The 18896-nt window shown below is 42.6% G+C and overlaps 1 protein-coding gene across 2 annotated transcripts in view; it reads left to right on the top strand.

Annotated features, from left to right (window-relative positions):
* VCL (vinculin) overlaps positions 1-18896 on the top strand; it is an 81042-nt gene that overhangs the window by 22727 nt on the left and 39419 nt on the right. For both annotated transcript variants that reach the window (XM_066600395.1, XM_066600396.1), the window contains exons 2-6: positions 3662-3732; positions 10967-11117; positions 14981-15089; positions 16010-16132; positions 16626-16786. In XM_066600395.1, coding sequence (XP_066456492.1) covers positions 3662-3732; positions 10967-11117; positions 14981-15089; positions 16010-16132; positions 16626-16786 — 615 coding nt within the window. The remainder of the gene's footprint in view (positions 1-3661; positions 3733-10966; positions 11118-14980; positions 15090-16009; positions 16133-16625; positions 16787-18896) is intronic.

Raw genomic sequence — 18896 nt, 5'->3', positions numbered from 1 at the left:
CCAAATGGATATGTGGTGAGGACTGTGAAATATAGAGTATTTGCTTGTGTTTAATGACACATCTGAAGACTGTTATCTGCAGTAAAAGTCTTACCATTCCTCTGAGCTATTATCACATCCCTCATGATGCTAGTAGATTGCTCCATTCCCTCCCCGATCAAGGGCTTAACTATAGGGGGTGCAAGGGATGCGGTTGCACCCGGGCCCAGGAGCCTTAGGGGGCCCATAAGGCCTCTCTTCTACATATTGGGAGCCCAGTACTATGAAAAAGCACTATAGTTGGGGGCCCTGTTACAGATTTTGCATCGGGGCCCAGAAGCTTCAAGTTACGCCTCTGTCCCTGATCCCCCATGTATTATGTGGCTTGTTGTCTGGCGAGACTTGCATTTCGATGCCAACCTGTTAATGGATTACTTGCAATATGAGAAGCGGTAAATGTTTTTCTCTGAATGGCTTAGAAAATGTTACCTTGCAAACGAGTAGTGGAATAATCCTGCAGTTAAGGTCAAATATTGACTTGTGGTAGCTACTATTCCAATAGGTGTTGCTGTGTAGGATTAGATCACTCATTTGCATGGCTTTTTCTCGGGAAGCATTTCTGGGATCTTCGACTCCCTACACCCTTGTGGTGCTCTCTACAAGGAGAAACCTTACGGCCCCACTCAGATCCCAGACTCAAAATGTTGCATCTAAGCCATCTTGTATGGTATGAGGGTACTACCCCTCTAAACATGAGAACTTTGCGCCCCTTAGTGTACGCACAATTTAAAAACTAGTTTTTAATTTTGTGACATCTCTTAATGTTAGTGATGCCTATATAGAAATGTTCTCATACTCTATAAATGGATGTGTTGGGACTTGCCATGGTTTTCACTCTGCACAGAAATTAGCATTGCAGCCCCTATCCCCTCTTGCATCATGCTGTGCTTGTAGTCAATCTGCACTAATGTTGGCATTTTCTTTCTGAATGTGCTCATTGTTTTAAGTTTCATCATCGTATTCTCATGAAGTCCTTGAGTTGACTTAATAGTCCTCTTTCATGTGCAATCTGTGTGCCTGCATCTTGCATTGTTTCCTTTTGTCTTCTGAAAGGCAGATCTGATTAGTGATAAACATTTTCCTCTACATTTCTGAATGTATGGGCAGATTTTGCCATTCAGGATGACCATCGATTGAGAGGAAATAGTGGCCGCATACATTGCTGTAAGGGATACTACTGGTTCTACCGTACTATCAAGTACATACTTGGGGTTTTGGCGCTTCCGTTGTTCTTCATTAGTATTGCCGCATACAATATAGTGTTGAGCGGATGACCTCATGGAGCATCTTATTGGTGCTGTGAAAGACTCATTCTCCAGATGACCTTTTATTTCCTTCCGTTCGGAGGCTTGAGGAACAGTGAGGGTTTATTCTTCAAGGTCCAGAGGAGATGTATGCAACACTAGTTATTTGTTGCAGACAGATCCTGTGAAATGTATATCTTGATTCGTTACTGGTTAACAGCGCTATGGATGGATATGTCATAGTGATGCAATTTCTATATCCATATTAGACAGTTCACACTAGCATTGTGGCCTCTGTAGTGAGGGCCATGATTCTGTAATTGAGCCTTCATACAACTTAAATGGGGTTAGTTGGAATTTCACTATTCTTTTTGTCAAAGATGCATGAAAGCTAGCTGGAACATCCAAAGGAGGGCCACAAAGCAAATATGACCAGTACGATGGACTTTGTAGTACTACTGTGTTAAGCATTTGGTGTATGCAATAGGAGATAAAACTTCACAGGACTAATCTATATCCAGGTACCAGATATTTCCAGAAAATTTGGCGTCAAAAATTTTTTAAAAGCATTACAGGTTTTAAAAAGCAAAACTGTGAGGAGGACAGGCGAGTTGGGGTGCTGTGTACGCTGAGTGATGCCATGTGTGCAGCTTGTTTATACAGGCAGATAAATCGCTCGCAAATCGTTCAGTTCGCGTTTACTCTATAAGGCTGAATGCACACGGGCACGCACGGATTCTGCATGGGGAATCCTGCACGGGATCTGCCGGCGGCCCTTTGTGTACTGCAAATGGTCCACACAGCTCGCTGTCGGACATGCGCAGTACAGAATTTTTTTATCCCTGCATTTCCCGTGGAATCCGTTTCGGTTTATAGACTATTCTTGAATATCTGGACATGGGACAGTTAGTGGATAAGAACTTAAAATGGGTAAAGCAGGCTTATCCTGAATCCATTCATTAATAGGAGGATTTGTTGTGAGCGACTGTATAGGCTCCGGTATTAGCAGCTTTTCTGGAGCAAGAGTTAAGAATCTGGTTTTGGAACTAAGCAGACCATTCTTGGTTATTATATGATGGAGGACCTTGAATATAGCTTTTAGTGAAGGAGAGGGAAAAGTTAAATTTAGGAAACATCTGGTACAGTTCTGTGGGGATAAGAATTCTTTTCTATGATGGGTGTAACAGCTGCGAAATAGATGTAATTCCACCATTACTCCATGTATAAAAGACAGGATGTGTGGAAAGGGGTTATTTGAGGCTTGCTGGTAAGAGATAGGGATGTGGAATGATATGGGTCTAAAAGAAGTAAGGAGCAAATCTTATGCTATATTGACATAAGAGGATTCAAGTGCATGTCTTCTGATTGCCCAACCTTCTTCACCTATCTTTTAGCAATGAGACAGTCAGGGGGAAGGTTTGTTTGGACCCACTATACCTCTTTCCATACTCCTTACCACTAGATCATGGAAAGAGGTATACTGTGTCCAATCTGTTATGTGTCATGTTAGTACCGCAAGGTGATGAAGCCAGATTTTGGGGAAATTAAGGTCACCATGATGCTTCAGCTGTTGGATATGAAACTGAATCTGGGCTTTCTTTTCCTCTTCAGATGTATGCTCTATAAATTAAATTTGCTTTTCACCCTTTGGGTGCAAACCTACAAGGAGTGATTTAAAAAAAGGTATAAGCAGCCAAATGATATTTGCTCTCCCTATGAAGAACAAAGTGAAGTTTCTCTAAACATGTGTGGTGCTCTCTAAGTTTGAGATGTATTTGAGGGCATAAGTGAGCAGGGTAATCTCATGCCTAAATTGATGGAATGATCGCGTTTGGTTGGGCCTCAAGAACTGAGCTTAGCGTTTACCTAAAGTTTAGGGTATACCCTAAGAGGCCTGCTATAGACCTAATGTCTTCCAGGAAGTGTTTTAGATGATGTCTGGGATCTGAGACAATCAACAAAGATTGCTGCTACTTTTCAGCTGAGGACCAAAACGCGGACTCTTGCCTCCTGCATTCCACTGCAGCTATCTCTCCCCATAGAGAGGAGAGCGGCCCCTGCGGAAACGGAAAGAATTGACATGCCGCGGCTTTAAATTCCACACGGCCTGTCAATTTCATTGCGGCTTGGCCGCAGCATGTGTATGAGATTTTTGCAAATCTCGTCCACTTTGCTGCTTTATCCTGGGCCGGTTACGCCCTGTGTGAGCCCAGCCTTAATCTGCCTGTACACTGAACAGCGCGAGGGTCTCACTGAGCCCCTGAGATTTCCATTTGAATTTGACTTTTGTGCATGATAAAAAAAATTACGTATTTTTTGTATGTCATTTACTCTCTATTTTTTTGACAGCTTGTTGCTAACTGTGTGTTTTATATTAGGTCGGCAAAGAGACTGTTCAGACAACTGAAGACCAGGTTATGAAGAGAGACATGCCTCCTGCTTTCATCAAGTGAGTACTGCATAAGGAAATGTGACATCCTGCCTATCATCCCATGACTGTTTTAACCGTTTGTGTAAATGGGCACGTGCCTAGGGCCCAGAAACCTTGGAGGGCCCTAAGAAAGACAAAACATTACTATTTGGGAAATTGAGATTGTTAGAAAAACTGCAGTTACATAAACCACCATATTTTTCAGATTTCTATTTCATGGCTTTCCACATGTAAGTATCCCGCTAGTGCGGAGTTGTGCTGTGTGCAGGTATGCCTGAGTAAGGCTGGGAGAACAGAAAACAAGGGAAGGAAGGAGCTAAAGGGAACCTGTCCTGTACTTTATTGCTGCCCTCGCTGTGAATTGCATAGATTAGCAATAAACACATTGATTTGAATTGGTCTTAAAAGCGCATCACTAAGAAAAGTATTTATTTGGAGTTTATTCTATTTTTTTCCCGTTTAACATAGAATGTAAGGCCAAAAAAAGACATGTCCATCCAGTTCAACCTATTACCCCCCCAATGTTGATCTAGAGTAGGGGGAAAAAACAATGAGGTAGTAGCCAATTTTCCCTATTCTAAGGGGAAAAAATCCTTTGTGACTCCAATCTGGAAATAAGAATAATCCCCCAATCACCGACCCTTCAGAGTAATCGGTGATATAACATGTAATATTGTAACGCTCAAGAAAGGCGTCAAGGCCACTACTGAGCCCTTCTATTGAATTCGCCATCACCACGTCCTCAGGAGAGAGTTCCTTATTCTCACTGCTCTTACAGTAAAGAACCCCATTCTAGTTTGGTATAGAAACCACCTTTCCTCTAGATATAGACAGCGCCTCCTTCTTACAGTCCTAGTCCTGGGTATATATAGATGGGAGAGATCTCTGCACTGACCCCTGATATATCTATACATAGTTATTAGGTCGCCCCCTCAGCCAGTTTTTTCTAAACTAAATAACCCCAATTTTGATGGCCTCTTTGGGTATAGTAGACACCCATTCCATTTATTTAGTTGCTTGCCTTTGTACCCGCTTAAGCTCTGATATATCCTTCCTGAGTTCCGGTGCCCAAAACTGTACACAATATTCCATGTAAGGTCTGACCAGTGACTTGTAAAGAGGAAGAACAATTTTCTCGTCATGTGCCCATAGACCTCTATTGATGCACCCCAAGATCTTATTTGCCTTAGCAGCAGCTGCCTGACACAGGTTGCTCCAGCGGTCAGTTGCCTAAAATCCTCAAGTCCTTTTCAGTGTTCGTTTTTCCCATTGGTTTCCTATTTAGTGTGCAATAGTGACATGTTTTTACTCTGCCCATGTGCAAAACCTTACATTTATCAGTGCTTAAGCTCATATGCTGCTTTTCTGCCCCCAACTTGGGCAGATCCATTTGTAACTGCATTCTGTCCTCTTGTGTTAAAATCTTAACATAGTTTTGTTTCATCTGCAAATATTGATAATTTACTGCACAACCCTTCTACAGGTCATTAATTTTATTTAAAAAAAAATAGAGCCTAATACTGTCCCCTGTGGTACCCCACTAGTAACTGTGAATCAATCAGTGTATGTACCATTTATAACCCCCCATGCTTTCTATCACTTACCAGTTTCCCACTTACAGACACTCACCCAGACCAAGCATTCTCATTTGATATACCAACCTTTTATGCGGCATAGTATCAAGCGCTTTGGTATAGTCCAGATACATGAGATGCAATAACTCCCCGGTTTGGTCTAGAACTTACCTCCTTGTAGAAGCAGATGAGATTGATTTGACAAAAGCGATCTCTTATAAACCCATGCTGATACGGAGTTATACAGCTATTTTTCTAGAGGTCCTCCAGGATAGCATCTCTTAGAAACCCCTTAAACATTTTACCCACAATAGAAGTCCGACTTACCGGCCTGTAGCTTCCAGGTTGACTTTTTTAATGACTGTCTGCTTAAGGTGAATGGAGGCGGGTGGGGGGAGAACTCTCTGCAAGCGATGCCAGCGATATTTGCTCCTTTCTTGCAGCCAGGACCAAGCATCGGTGGGAAGAGCTGCTGGGCATCTTTTTGCCCAGACAGCTCGTCCTGTGTAAAAGGACCGTAAAGCCTTATACTTCCTATTAGACATAATTTACTGCAGACAAAAGAATATCCCTCTTAATATCCATTAAATGTATGGGAGATGTCCTGTCTTAAAAAAACATATTTGTCACCGGAATCACAACCACATAATAGAAGGCGAAGGAGAGTTGGTTCATATGACGGGAGATAGTTGGAATACTCTGTTCCAAAAAAGTAAGTAAAGGATTGCTGACAAGGAAATACCATAGAACTAGAGTTCGGTGACATTACTCTATTTCTCCATTCAGTAAAGGCTATAAACTCTGGGACATGTCATCCAACCTCCCCATAACTATTACTGGATGGTGTTCTCTCTAGAATGCTGGTATAGTGTTGGTGTACCAACAGCAATGTTGTTTCTACTACAGCCCGACACGTTTCAGAAGGATTATCCCTAACGGCTTCATCAGGAGTGGCAATAGGTAGCAAATGAGAAAAATAAATTTCCTTGATGGTAGCTGGCAGAGAATATATTTACGTCCCTCCAAAAATGGGGTTTATATGTTCAAGATTTACTAATCCAACAACTAGAACCTCACCGTAATATAGTTTGTCTCCATACTTCAGCACCAACCTCGTCCATTAATCTTCTGCAGCTATAAATTACCAATCCCACCCAGCCTCACAATAATAAGGCAAGTGGAAAACAAAGGGTTCTGGTTTAATCTACATCCATTGTACCGTTTTATAGATTAAGAATGGAGATGAGCGAACGTACTCGGTAAGGCTGATTTCGCAATCGAGCACCGCAATTTTCGAGTACTTCACTACTCGGGTGAAAAGATTCGGGGGTCGTGGCGTGGTGGAGCGGGGGGGGGGGGGGTAGCAGCGCGGAACGGGGGAGCTCTCTCTCTCTCTTCCTCCCCCCCCCCCCCCCCCCCCGCTCACCCACAGCGCCCCCCGAATCTTTTCACTCGAGTAGTGAAGTACTCGAAAACCGCGGTGCTCGATTACGAAATCGGCCTTACAGAGTACGTTCGCTCATCTCTAATTAAGAACTAAACAAGGCACACATCCCAGCCACAGAAGTCGGTAACACCTGGTCACCCAAGAATATTAATGAAGAGCCATAAGAATACATCACTTTTAGAGATGAGCGAGCATACTCGTCCGAGCTTGATACTCGTTCGAGTATTAGGGTGTTCGAGATGCTCGTTACTCGTAACGAGCACCACGCGGTGTTCGGGTTACTTTCATTTTCTTCCCTGAGAAATTTGCGCGCTTTTCTGGCCAATAGAAAGACAGGGAAGGCATTACAACTTCCCCCTGCAACGTTCAAGCCCTATACCACCCCCCTGCAGTGAGTGGCTGGTGAGATTAGGTGTCACCCGAGTATTAAAATCTGCCCCTCCCGCGGCTCGCCACAGATGCATTCTGACATTAGTTCAGGGAAAGTGGTATCTTGGTGGAGCTGCTATAGGGAGAGTGTTAGGAGTATTTTAGGCTTCAAGAACCCCAACGGTCCTTCTTAGGCCATAGAAATCGCAGATCGCACCTATGTGTGATCTGCGATTTCTGTTCTCTTCTCTATATGCGCTCAATGGGGCCGGCGGCAGCAGCGCCGACCCCATTGAGAACATATAGAAGACAAATCATTCTTCTCTGCCACAGCTGTAACAGCTGTGGCAGAAAAGAACGATGTTTGCTCATTGAATTCAATGGAGCCAGCAATACAGCCGCCTCCATTGAAAGCAATGGGCTGCCGGTGATCGCAGGATGAATTGTCGGGAAGGGCTTAAATATATAAGCCCTTCCCTGCAATTCATCCAGAAATGTGTAAAAATAAAAATATATACCGTATATACCGGCGTATAAGGCGACGGGGCATATAAGACGACCCCCCAACTGTCACCTTATACGCCGGCAATACAGTGGAGCAAAGAATAAAAATCATTACTCACTTCTTGTGGTGTTCTGCGCCGCTGCTGCAGGCTGTCGCTCCCTCCTGGTTCCCGGCAGACCATTGCTTTCTCTACGAAGGGCTTTAAATCCCCGCCTCCAGAAACGCACGTGCCTTCAGCCAATCACAGCCAATGGCAATGATGTCATTGAATGGCTGTGATTGGCTGTGTTTCTGGAGGCGGGGATTTCAAGCCCTGCGTCCAGAAAGCAATGCTCTGCCGGGAACCAGGAGGGAGCGACAGCCTGCAGGAGCGCCGCAGAACGTCAGAAGAAGTGAGTAATGATTTTTATTCTTTGCTCCGCTGTATTACCGGCATATAAGGTGACAGTTGGGGGGTCGTCTTATACGCCCCGTCGCCTTATACGCCGGTATATATTTTTATTGTAACACATTTCTGGATGAATTGCAGGGAAGGGGTTATATATTTAAGCTCTTCCCGACAATTCATCCTGCGATCGCCGGCAGCCCATTGCTTTCAGTGGAATCTGCTGTATTGCTGGCTCCATTGAATTCAATGGGCTAACATCGTTCTTCTCTGCCACAGCTGTAACAGCTATGGCAGAGGAGAACGATCTTTACGCTGAAAGTGCGGGGGGGGGGGGGGGGAGGCCCACTCTTGCCGCTATTGTGGCTTAATAGTGGGACCTGGGAACTTGAGATGTAGCCCCTCGCCTGCCCTATCCGTTGCTGTGTCGTTCCCATCACTTTCTTGAATTGCCCAGATTTTCACAAACGAAAACCTTAGCGAGCATCGGCGATATACAAAAATGCTCGGGTCGCCCATTGACTTCAATGGGGTTCGTTACTCGAAACGAACCCTCGAGCATTGCGAAAATTTCGTCCCGAGTAACGAGCACCCGAGCATTTTGGTGCTCGCTCATCTCTAATCACTTTGTAACACCTAAAACGGCTGTATATCTAGCGGACGTTAACCCCAGCTATGGTCTCCTAGTGAATATAAGAGACTAATTACATCCACCATATGTAAAGTATTACATTAGTTCAAAGGTCTGTGGTGTTCCTGAGTATTAAGATATTTACTTCAGGCGAGATAGTTTGCCCACATATAAAACCAATCCTCCATATTGAAATCTTGAACTTTTGAATACACGAACATCTTCCAAATTTTAATAGGCTCTATGGTGGTAAGCCCCCAAGTTAATAGATTCTCTTAAGTTGAGAATTCTTATTTGAATTACGTACTTGGGTGGCTGTTAGGAACTTAAGGGAGTGTTACCTATAACCCATGTTCTCCTAATGGGCTAATAAGTACTTCTGGTTTTGGAATATATTCCCTTCAAGTTGTCATGCTCTAGTATTTTAAATAGGAATGGAAACTATCATTCCTTGCAGATTTATTATCCCGATGGGCTGTGTCAGGTGGCACTACGGAGGTGCATTTTATTAGTGATTTTTGTAATTATATCTATAGTGATGTCCCACTTGGCGTCAAGTAAGATTGTATGTAGCCATCCATCCATCCTAACATTGGCCTCTGTCCAGGCAGCATCCCCAAGATGTTCCACTCACCCAGCCTGCAGTTCTAGAGCTGCTTCTGGGTCTGTGACCGCTGACCTCTCTCTTTGCCGTCTGCGTTGCATATAGAACCACGCAGGCAGACACTGGGTGGGGGTTGAAGAAGAGAAGTCAGCGGTCACAGACTCTGCTGGACCACTGCTGTGGCAGGCTGGGTGAGTGGCATGCCTGTTGGGTCGCTGCACAGCCCACAGGCTACATAAAATGAAGTGGCGGGCTAGACTCGGTCCGCGGACCTTGTGTTTGAAGTGTGGTGTAGAGGTTATCTGCTGAGCTCAACAGGCACAGCTTGTGGTGCTCTGCCGGTTGAATGTTGTCTGATGATACAGGAAGGCATTGTGTGAATCTTCTGCATAAGTAAGGTGACCAGATTTTCCCAGGGTCAAAGTGAGACAAAAAGGTGTGGTCAGGGGCGGGGCTTATGACAGCATATGATTTTACTTCCATCAATATAAAAAGTATACAGCTGTTTCTAAAAAGACAGCAATTTCTGTAGCATTTCTGCATTCAGAAAAGTAAAAATCCACACCAGTTTGCTATTGTATTGGGATCTGTTCATGTGATGGCAGTTTGGTTGCTGTAAAGTATTCACTGTTTTGAGCATGCTTCTTGACAATTTCTGCCTCCTTTATTCCCTCCGGACAAAAACTTAAGTTGGGTCCCGTCCCGTATGTAAGATTAAACTGATACTCAAAAGTTTATAAGATCACTAGCTGATATACCCGGCTTCGCCCGAGTTAATTTGGTACTGGTGTTTATCTGGTGTTCACACGGAAAATCTTATGAAGTCGTGGTTACTTTAGAGATACCGGAAAAAACATGTTCACCATTTTGCATGGTTCTTTGCGTTACCCAGGAAACACCACGGGGAGATAACCATGCGACGTTTCCTTTATACAAAATGACATCAGGAAGTGAGAGAATTAGATTCCGTATGTAAAACTTGGACGCTAATTCTTTTGCACTTAGAATTGAATAATCAAGTTGGGACCCATTAACTTTTCCTATTTATGACATAATCAATGCCCGTGCCAAATTTCATGTTTCTATGACACCAAGAAGTGAGAGAATTAGATTCCGTACGTAAAATGTGGACGCTAATTCTTTTGCGCTTAGAATTGAACAATCGAGTTGGGACCCATTAACTTTTCCTATTTATGACATAATCAATGCTCGTGCCAAATTTTACATTTATATGACACCGGAAAGTGAGAAAATGACATTCTGTACGTAAAATTTGGACGCTAATTCTTTTGCGCATAGAATTGAATAATCGAGTTGGGTCCCATTAGCTTTTCCTATTTATGACATAATCAATGCTCGTGCCAAATTTCACGTTTCTATGACACTGGGAAGTGAGCGAATTAGATTCTGTATGTAAAATTTGGACGCTAATTCTTTTGCGCATAGAATTGAATAATCGAGTTGGGACCCATTAACTTTTCCTATTTTGGAGATAATCTATGCCTGTGCCAAAATTCATGTTTCTACAACATCGGGAAGTTGGAGAACTTTTGGTGAGTGAGTCGGTCGGTGCTTTCGTCTTTATATATAGATAATGATATGGAGTGCAAGTTCTAGAAATCCTGATTTGTATTTTGTGCACTTATCATGCTTGTACCCCCCCCCCCCCCCCCACACACACACGTGAGTATAACTTACTAAACTATATATACATCATATATTTTTTTCATTTCATAGAGTAGAAAATGCTTGTGCAAAGCTGGTCCAAGCTGCTCAGATGCTCCATGCTGACCCGTACTCTGTCCCGGCTCGTGATTATTTAATTGATGGATCCCGGGGAATACTGTCCGGCACTTCAGATTTACTCTTGACATTTGATGAAGCTGAGGTAGGTACTGTCTGAGTTCGTGTCCCATCATGTGTTTGATAACTTTTGCGGTGTTTCTACATTTAAACGTTCTCTTGTTTCTCTTAAGCGTTTTCTTCCAGTAATATGCATTATGAGGCAATTAGTCTTTTTTGTCATAAGTTATATTGAACCAAGAAAAAAAAAATCAAAATAACCCTGTTAAAGGGGATTATAGTTTGATCAAAATTTACAATGTTTTCACCATAAAGGGAGTCTGTCTGCTCAAACGTGAGGTCCACACCGCAGCCATATTATAGAGGCGGAGGAGCCGAGCAGACTGATCTATAGATTTATAGGGAAAGATTCAGTAGATCTTGTATGTTCACTTATATCTCTACTCATTGTGAGCTGAACAATTCAATGGGCGGAGCGATCAGTGATGGACAGCTACCCTTGTGTGCACAGTCATAAACACATAGCTGTCCATCACTGATAGCTCAGCTCACAATGAGCAGAGTCAATAATATTGCTTTCGTTATCAAGGAAGAAAGGAATGTGATAATCGTTGTAAAAGAAAACTGAGGCTGGAATTATGCAAAAAAGGACAAGCTGCAAACTGGAGATGTTGCAAGAAACTAAAAATTTGATTATATGAAACCTTCAATACTTGGTGATATGGGATGTAAAAGTAAGGACCCTTTGTATCCAGAGTAATTTATGAAATCTTGGGGACAAGTAGGCCTAATGTGGGCTACATACCTAGAACACCGGGGGACTTCGAAAGCTGGATGGCCATTCTGGTGATATACAGCCACAGCCGGAGAGTCACAGGACTGCAAGCCTCTAAACTTGTGTAGCTCACAGAGCATATCGCTACTTGAACGCTAGAAGACCTCATGAGTTGGTTAACTGCTGAAACATGGCAAGTAGGAGAAAAGAAAAAAGTCTTGGAGAATGGAGTGAAATTGAAGAGGTTGTCTTAACAGCAGAAAATTCTTTATTGTATTTTAACCCCCTACAGTTTCCGTGTTTTGTTGATTGTACAGAAAAAGAGCATTTACGAGTTTTCCATTAGCAGAGCTTGTTTTCATCCAAACGACTGTAGTTTGGGTTCTATCCGTGCTCCGGACATCCTCCGGAGTTACAGTAGCTCGTAGTGTGGTCCAGAACACTGAACTTATAGCTGCCACTACAGTCTCTCTGCACAGCAGAGGAGATGCAGACTTGAGAGAATGATCTGTGAACCTCCTGCCTCGGGGAAGGGCCAACACGGGCTTTTGTTCATGCTATCTGCCCTTGCTTATTAATTGGAGCATATTTGCTGTCCGATTTTCACGAGGTGGTCTTATTTTTCTCCAAAACGAGTTAGATGAGCACTTACTCAGCTAATCACTCCTACACAGCTTAAGTCTGCATATGCTGCAGTCATAGTGGACTACGGCATCTAAAGGATTTTATAGAAGAAACAAATTGACAAGTTTTTTTTTTTGTTGATTTTTTTACCCCTTACACAAGGTTTTAAATATTCTAAGAAAATATATATATATATATATATATATATATATATATATATATATATATATACACTAGTAGACCAACATCTGTATCAACCCATACTATGAAATATTACACAGTTGATTCACTATTAAAACAGCAATTTTTTTGGTTCATCTCTCTTCCCCAAAACAGGAATAACAAGTAATCAAAACCTCATATACGTCAAAATGGTACCCATAAAAACAAGTTGTCTTGCAAAACGCAAGCCCTCATACCACTGTTAACGGAAAAGTAAAATTGTTATGGTTGTGGAATGCTGTTGCAGTCTTGTATTGTGCGAAAGTAGTAAAACTCTCTGACTTTGGTGGTCATAATCGCTATGATGCGTGACAACCCATTTGCCTTCAAAACCACATTACTTCTTGGTGTACTTGCACAACATCTGAAGTCCTCAACGGCTGAGCAGGCGGATGATGATATGGTACATGTCACAGCGGCTGTGAAGGCAGAGGAAGGCTGCAACAGATGAGAAGCCACCAGTCATTGGGTTAACTATGCCACTGGATGTGAACCTTGTTCTGTGAAGACTGTGTGTTGATCTGATGTGCACTGATCTCCACACACAAATCAAATTCATGCACAGACGTCTTCCAAGAAAATGAAAAAGTCCCATGGCGATCAGCAAGTGGCGACAAGGGCAGGACTGTGAAATCTGGAAGCCCCTAGCCACAGACCAGCATTGGACCGAGGCAGCTGAGCAGTCCTTTTTAGTACCCCCTCTGCTTACTCCACATAGGAAGGGGGCTAAAAAAGGTGCCCTAAACATAGTCTGCCTCTGTCTTCCCTGACTGGACTACCACATCCAGAGGGGTCACCATCTTACGGTCAAAAAACAAACGTGAACTTCAGGGCATGGAACATTCAGGCACTATTGGACCAAGAGGAACGCACGTCAAGCCAACCCTTGTCAGGACAGTCTTTCACCTGGAAACCAATGTTCCCACTGCAGAAGAACCTGCGGATCAAGAATAAGCCCCTATATTCCCCTTCAGACCCACCGCAACGACCCCATACTTGAAAGTCAATCCTGCTTGGCCACGAGTGATAGCCGACGATACTTGCACAAAGCCAGGAATTTTGTAGGATTATAGTCAAGTGTATGAGTAACCAATTATATCAAATAATTGCTGACGTGCAGGAGCATTTGGTAAAAATGGCAGCCAGTGCTCTGGTCTGAGTGAAAATTTGAAATATTTCGCTGTAACAGTAGGCAGTTTGTTTGCCGTAGGGCTGGAGAGCGGTACGTTGAGTGCTTTGCAAGGAACTTCCATCATGTTTTCTTGTGCTGAAAGACGACGATGAGCCTTATCAGGGATTCACAGCGGGATACAGCTGATAACAGGCTGGGTATGAAGAACAGAGCGGTCCAGCTCTGTTCTCCATACCTGGCACTCCGTGTAGAAAACATCTGGATGCAGTAGACAAGCGGGGACACCCCGCTTGTCTTCTGCGTCCTCCGCTCCGAGTGCTCGGCTGTATAACAGCGGGGCGCTGGAGCGGAGAAACAGCTGTATGCAGAAGACAAGCCCGCTTGCCTTCTGCATCCTCCGCTGGCAGTGCAAGGTGATTGCTCATCTTGAGCGATCATCTTGCGCTGAAAATGGCACAGCAATCGCTCAAGTCGCTTGAGTGACATCTTTTGAGTGATTTATCATTGTTTCTAAATGGGCCTTAATAAAAACTTGGGCAACCTTTGTGCAGATTAATGGGTGACCATATAATGTTTAATTAGCAGCTCTCCACTCCTGGTAATAGTAGGAATCCCAAGCTGATGAGTGAAACAAAGGTTTTTAAGTGTTTACTTTTATTATACAATTCCAACCTCCTCCTTTTTAATTGTATATTTGCTGTGTCTTCTAGCTATGGAAGCATATTATATAACTTAGCTTCATACCTATAAGACAAAGCAAATATACAATTAGTACATCTGATTCATTTTATGAAATAAAAATTTGATAATTAGCAATTAATTTAATTGTGTTAAATCAAACTATCCAGATACACAAATATGATTAAGCCAAGGACAGCGGAGCCCCCTGTTACTGCAGGAGTGTGCCGTCAAAAAAATCACCTATGATGTAACTGCTGCTTATATATTTAGATACTGCATCTTACAGTTGCATATTTTTAGCAAATGTTATTAACTTACAACACTTTTTTCTTATTTTATATGCGGTTTATATGCAATTTCGGTAGTGTTTTTTTCCAAGACCAATTTTACGTGCTTGCAGCTGGCTGTTCTATTCAGTAGATCTGGAGATGGTTGGTGAAGTACACAGCAGCGTGTGCTGCATACATACATTGATATATTTTTTTAAATAATAGCTACTCTCTTATTTAAACAGGTGAGAAAAATCATCAGAGTGTGCAAAGGTATACTGGAGTATCTCACCGTGGCAGAGGTAGTGGAGAGTATGGAGGATCTGGTCACTTACACCAAAAACTTGGGGCCAGGTAAGTGATAACCAAAAATACCATTTTCTTTCGTAGTTCCTGTAACCAGCGGACCACTGAGAATTATCTGAGTGTATAAGCAAGAATGATCATGGGCCCTTTAGCACCCATCCAAGTTACCATAAACCAAGCAGTTTGTTAGTTTAAAGGGGTTGTCCAGTTGTAAACTATTGATGGCCTATCTTCAGGCCATCATTAGTAAATTGTTAGAGAATCACTGCCATTGATCAGCTGTTCCTTGGGCTAATGCACTCATGCACTGATATGATTTTTGCAGGAAGCCGACTACTCCATTCTCACTGCAGTGACGAGGTTTGGTATTACAGGCCATTTACTTCCATGGGAACTTTGTCTGCAATGCCAAGCCTGGCCACTGCAGTGGGAATAGAGCTGTCTGTTTCCTGCAGAAATAATCTCAATGCAGAAGCGCACCAGCTTGCTGAACACCTATTGGTGGGGATCCTAGGCATTGGACTCCTGCTGGCCGATTGTTTGTGACCTATCCCACGGATAGGCCAACAATGTTTTGAAACTGGCAAAACCCTTTTTATGTGTAGGACCTGCTCGTAACTGACAGTCTACCCACGAAGTCCCAGCCCTGGCTTTCCACATCTATCGCCCCTATTCCTGTTTTTTGATCACTTTGACAATACTGATTATGTTTTTTTAATCTTGCCAATAAAGCTTCAGTTTTTGGCAAACTATTCAATGAAAAGAGGCACCCAGGTTAGACTGTCAAGTGAAAATCGTCTCGGATCTTGAAACCGGTAGGAATACATGCACACAATGCCAGACAGGAGAGGGTTGGTTTATGATGGACTGGAGAAAGTGCCAAAATCTTGTCGAGCAAAACACATTTATTAGGTTTTTATTTTTAAAAGCTTGCTGGTCTCTTGGCTAAATCTTATATCTTACTCAAGGAATGACAAAGATGGCGAAGATGATTGATGAGCGTCAGCAAGAGCTCACCCACCAAGAACATCGTATCATGCTTGTCAATTCTATGAACACCGTCAAAGATCTTCTGCCAGTCCTAATTTCTGGTATGTAGTGGTCTGCATTGAGACGGAATTGTTCTGTTGCTTTGAATATTGTTTTTCCCTGGCATTGTCCTATAATCCTTGTCCGTAAGGCTGAATGCACATAGGAGGAAATTCCGCAGCGGGATTTCACGCAGAATTTCTACCATTGAACTCTGCTGCATTGATTTATGCAAATCAATGCAAACAGCTGCGATTTTGATCGCGGAAAACTCGCACATTAAAAAAAAAAAGCGGCATGTCCTATTTCAGTCTGATGCTTGTAAGGGCACGTCATCGCTGACACACTGGCTCTGTACTGCACATGTGCGGCTGTAGAGTGAAGACGCTCGACAGGTAAGGCAGAGCTCACTGCAGGGGCACAGGGTTGCATCCCGCTGCGATTAAACCCGTCAGTCTGCATTCGGACTAATTAACTATTTATTTATTTATTTTCAGAAGAGATGTATAAACAAATGTGGGTTTTTTTTTTTGTTTGTTTTTTGTCTTCTCCCAGCCATGAAGATCTTTGTAACGACTAAAAACTCCCGCAGTCAAGGTATTGAGGAAGCTTTAAAAAACCGCAACTTTACAGTGGAGAAAATGAGTACAGAGATCAATGAAATTATACGGGTATTACAGCTGACTTCCTGGGACGAGGATGCTTGGGCCAGCAAGGTGAGGGTTGTATCTTGTTGCAAATACATATATTTGGGTCTGGCATATAATTGGAGGTGCATTCTCCTACATTCAGACTTTTGGATTATTATTCTAAATATTTTGGATAGTTAAATTCAGCCTTTTTAAACCCTATTTTGCTGTTAAAGGGGTATTCTGGTTGCAGAGCCACCCATCTCCATTCTGCCCCATTTGCCCATGAAGATAAAATCAAAATGCATTTGCTGTCTCAATATTTTTATCATTCTGGCCACCAGTGATGTGATCCCGCTCCCCTTGAATCAATTACTTCCCATGACTTGCCATTCTGTTCAGAGTACATAACTTCCTGCATCATCCATTCAATCAGTGATGGAGGAGCGCCAGATGTTCTACTTGTTTGTCGTCTGTGACAAAGGTGCGCGCAGAACATCCCTGCTACTGGACATGCGCCAACAGTGGGTACAGACCTAGAATTGAAACGCCTGGCACTAGCGTGTATGGGAATTGTAGTAGAGCAGTGTGGGAGGTGACCTCACAGGAAGCCGATGATGTAAATAAATCGTTAGGAAAAGAGTGCAGGAAAGTGATTTATCCATCGCCAGGTATTTGGGAGTCATACTCTATTGATACGGCGCTTTGGAAATGAGTTTTCAATTTTTGCAAAATGGGAAAAAACCCTTTAAAAACACTACAAGCAAATGCCCCTCTCGCTCCTGAGACTACAGGATTTCTCGTTGCACATTGGAGAAATGATGGTCCGAAACCCTATATTTTATTTGCACCCAATACGCAAGTACAGTAAAGTGGAAGGTGCAGCCAAACTCCATTCCTCTATCACATGGGTCCGCTCCCATCCCACCACAAGTGAGGGCACCGGCTCCTAGAAGTCCAATGCATTTAGACTATTTTTTATTTATTTTTTAATCTTATTGGTAAAGAGCGGCCTGCTTTTCAAACACGTACCGAAATGAAACTCTGTTAAAGGGGACTTTATTCTATATACTCTTGGATGTTCAGATGTAACAATATTTACACTTTTTCTTGTTTTATCTAATTTTTCAATAAACCAGCATTTCGCAGTAGGATGTGTTTTCACATGATCTCTTTTCTTCATTCTTTTATGTTCTGGGATCTAGAAGGTAAGACCTGCGGAGGCCGCATGCCCTGATAACACCAGCGTGCCGTGCTTTATATCTCTTGTGTAATGGCTTTGTGTGTATTATATGTAGCCATTATTTGATGTGACCATTCTGCTTTTGAGGTGAAGTTCATAGGGTTAATATGTAACTTTTATAGCTTTGTGCTTTTCTAATACCCCAAAGTTGTTGTTTTTTTTTTTTCCTCTGGCTTTTCCAATTAAAAATTAGATTTGGTTTGGATAGTGTACTGTATATGAAGTGAAAGCCACAGAAACCTGAAGGCTCTTAACATAATTTGTCTTCTCCATGGCCACCACACCATTTTTCTACGTCAAGGAAAAGGGATCTGTTTTTAGTTGTTTGGCCGCTGACACAAAAAGGTGTATATAAAATATGAATGCGATTTACATTTCGGCTTGTTTTAGAAGTGTTTGGATGATTTTTGTGCATGTTTTTAAAGTAACCTCTTTAAGAATTAGGGGATAATTTATAGGCCCCACATTTCAGTAAATTGGGCAACCTGATGTATCGTCGCACCCAAGTTCTTGTTTACAAATCTGCGTGTCCTTTTTTAGAATAAGGGTTTATTCACATAAGCATAATTTACGTCAGTCTCCAGTTCTGCATGTGCTTCTCTGGTCTGACAGGTCCTTTTTATATTTGGGTAGCACATGAATGGGCTACATGTGGTGTCCAGATTTATTTTCTGAGAATAAGCCCATAGGTTTATTTATTGGAGTGGTCTCAACACAGATAAGAGTCAGATTAAATGAATGTATTGTATCGACCATTGAATCTGCTAGAGCGGGAGCCTCCCATAGACTGACTCTTGTTTAGGGTTGCCCTGAGCAGGGTAGTGCCCACTATTACCTCCATATGCTAAAATACAGCATGCATACAGGGTTTGTCTTCATAAGATGTCCCCTTTTTAATACCAGAAGTGAGGGTGATACCAGAAGTGAGACTATTGTGTAGTCTAGGGCTACACA

This window comes from Eleutherodactylus coqui, chromosome 4, assembly GCF_035609145.1.
Source record: "Eleutherodactylus coqui strain aEleCoq1 chromosome 4, aEleCoq1.hap1, whole genome shotgun sequence".
In the NCBI taxonomy this organism is placed as follows: Eukaryota; Metazoa; Chordata; class Amphibia; order Anura; family Eleutherodactylidae; genus Eleutherodactylus; species Eleutherodactylus coqui.
The sequence above is the reverse complement of the archived record's forward strand: the minus strand, read 5'-3'. Positions and strand labels throughout refer to the sequence as shown.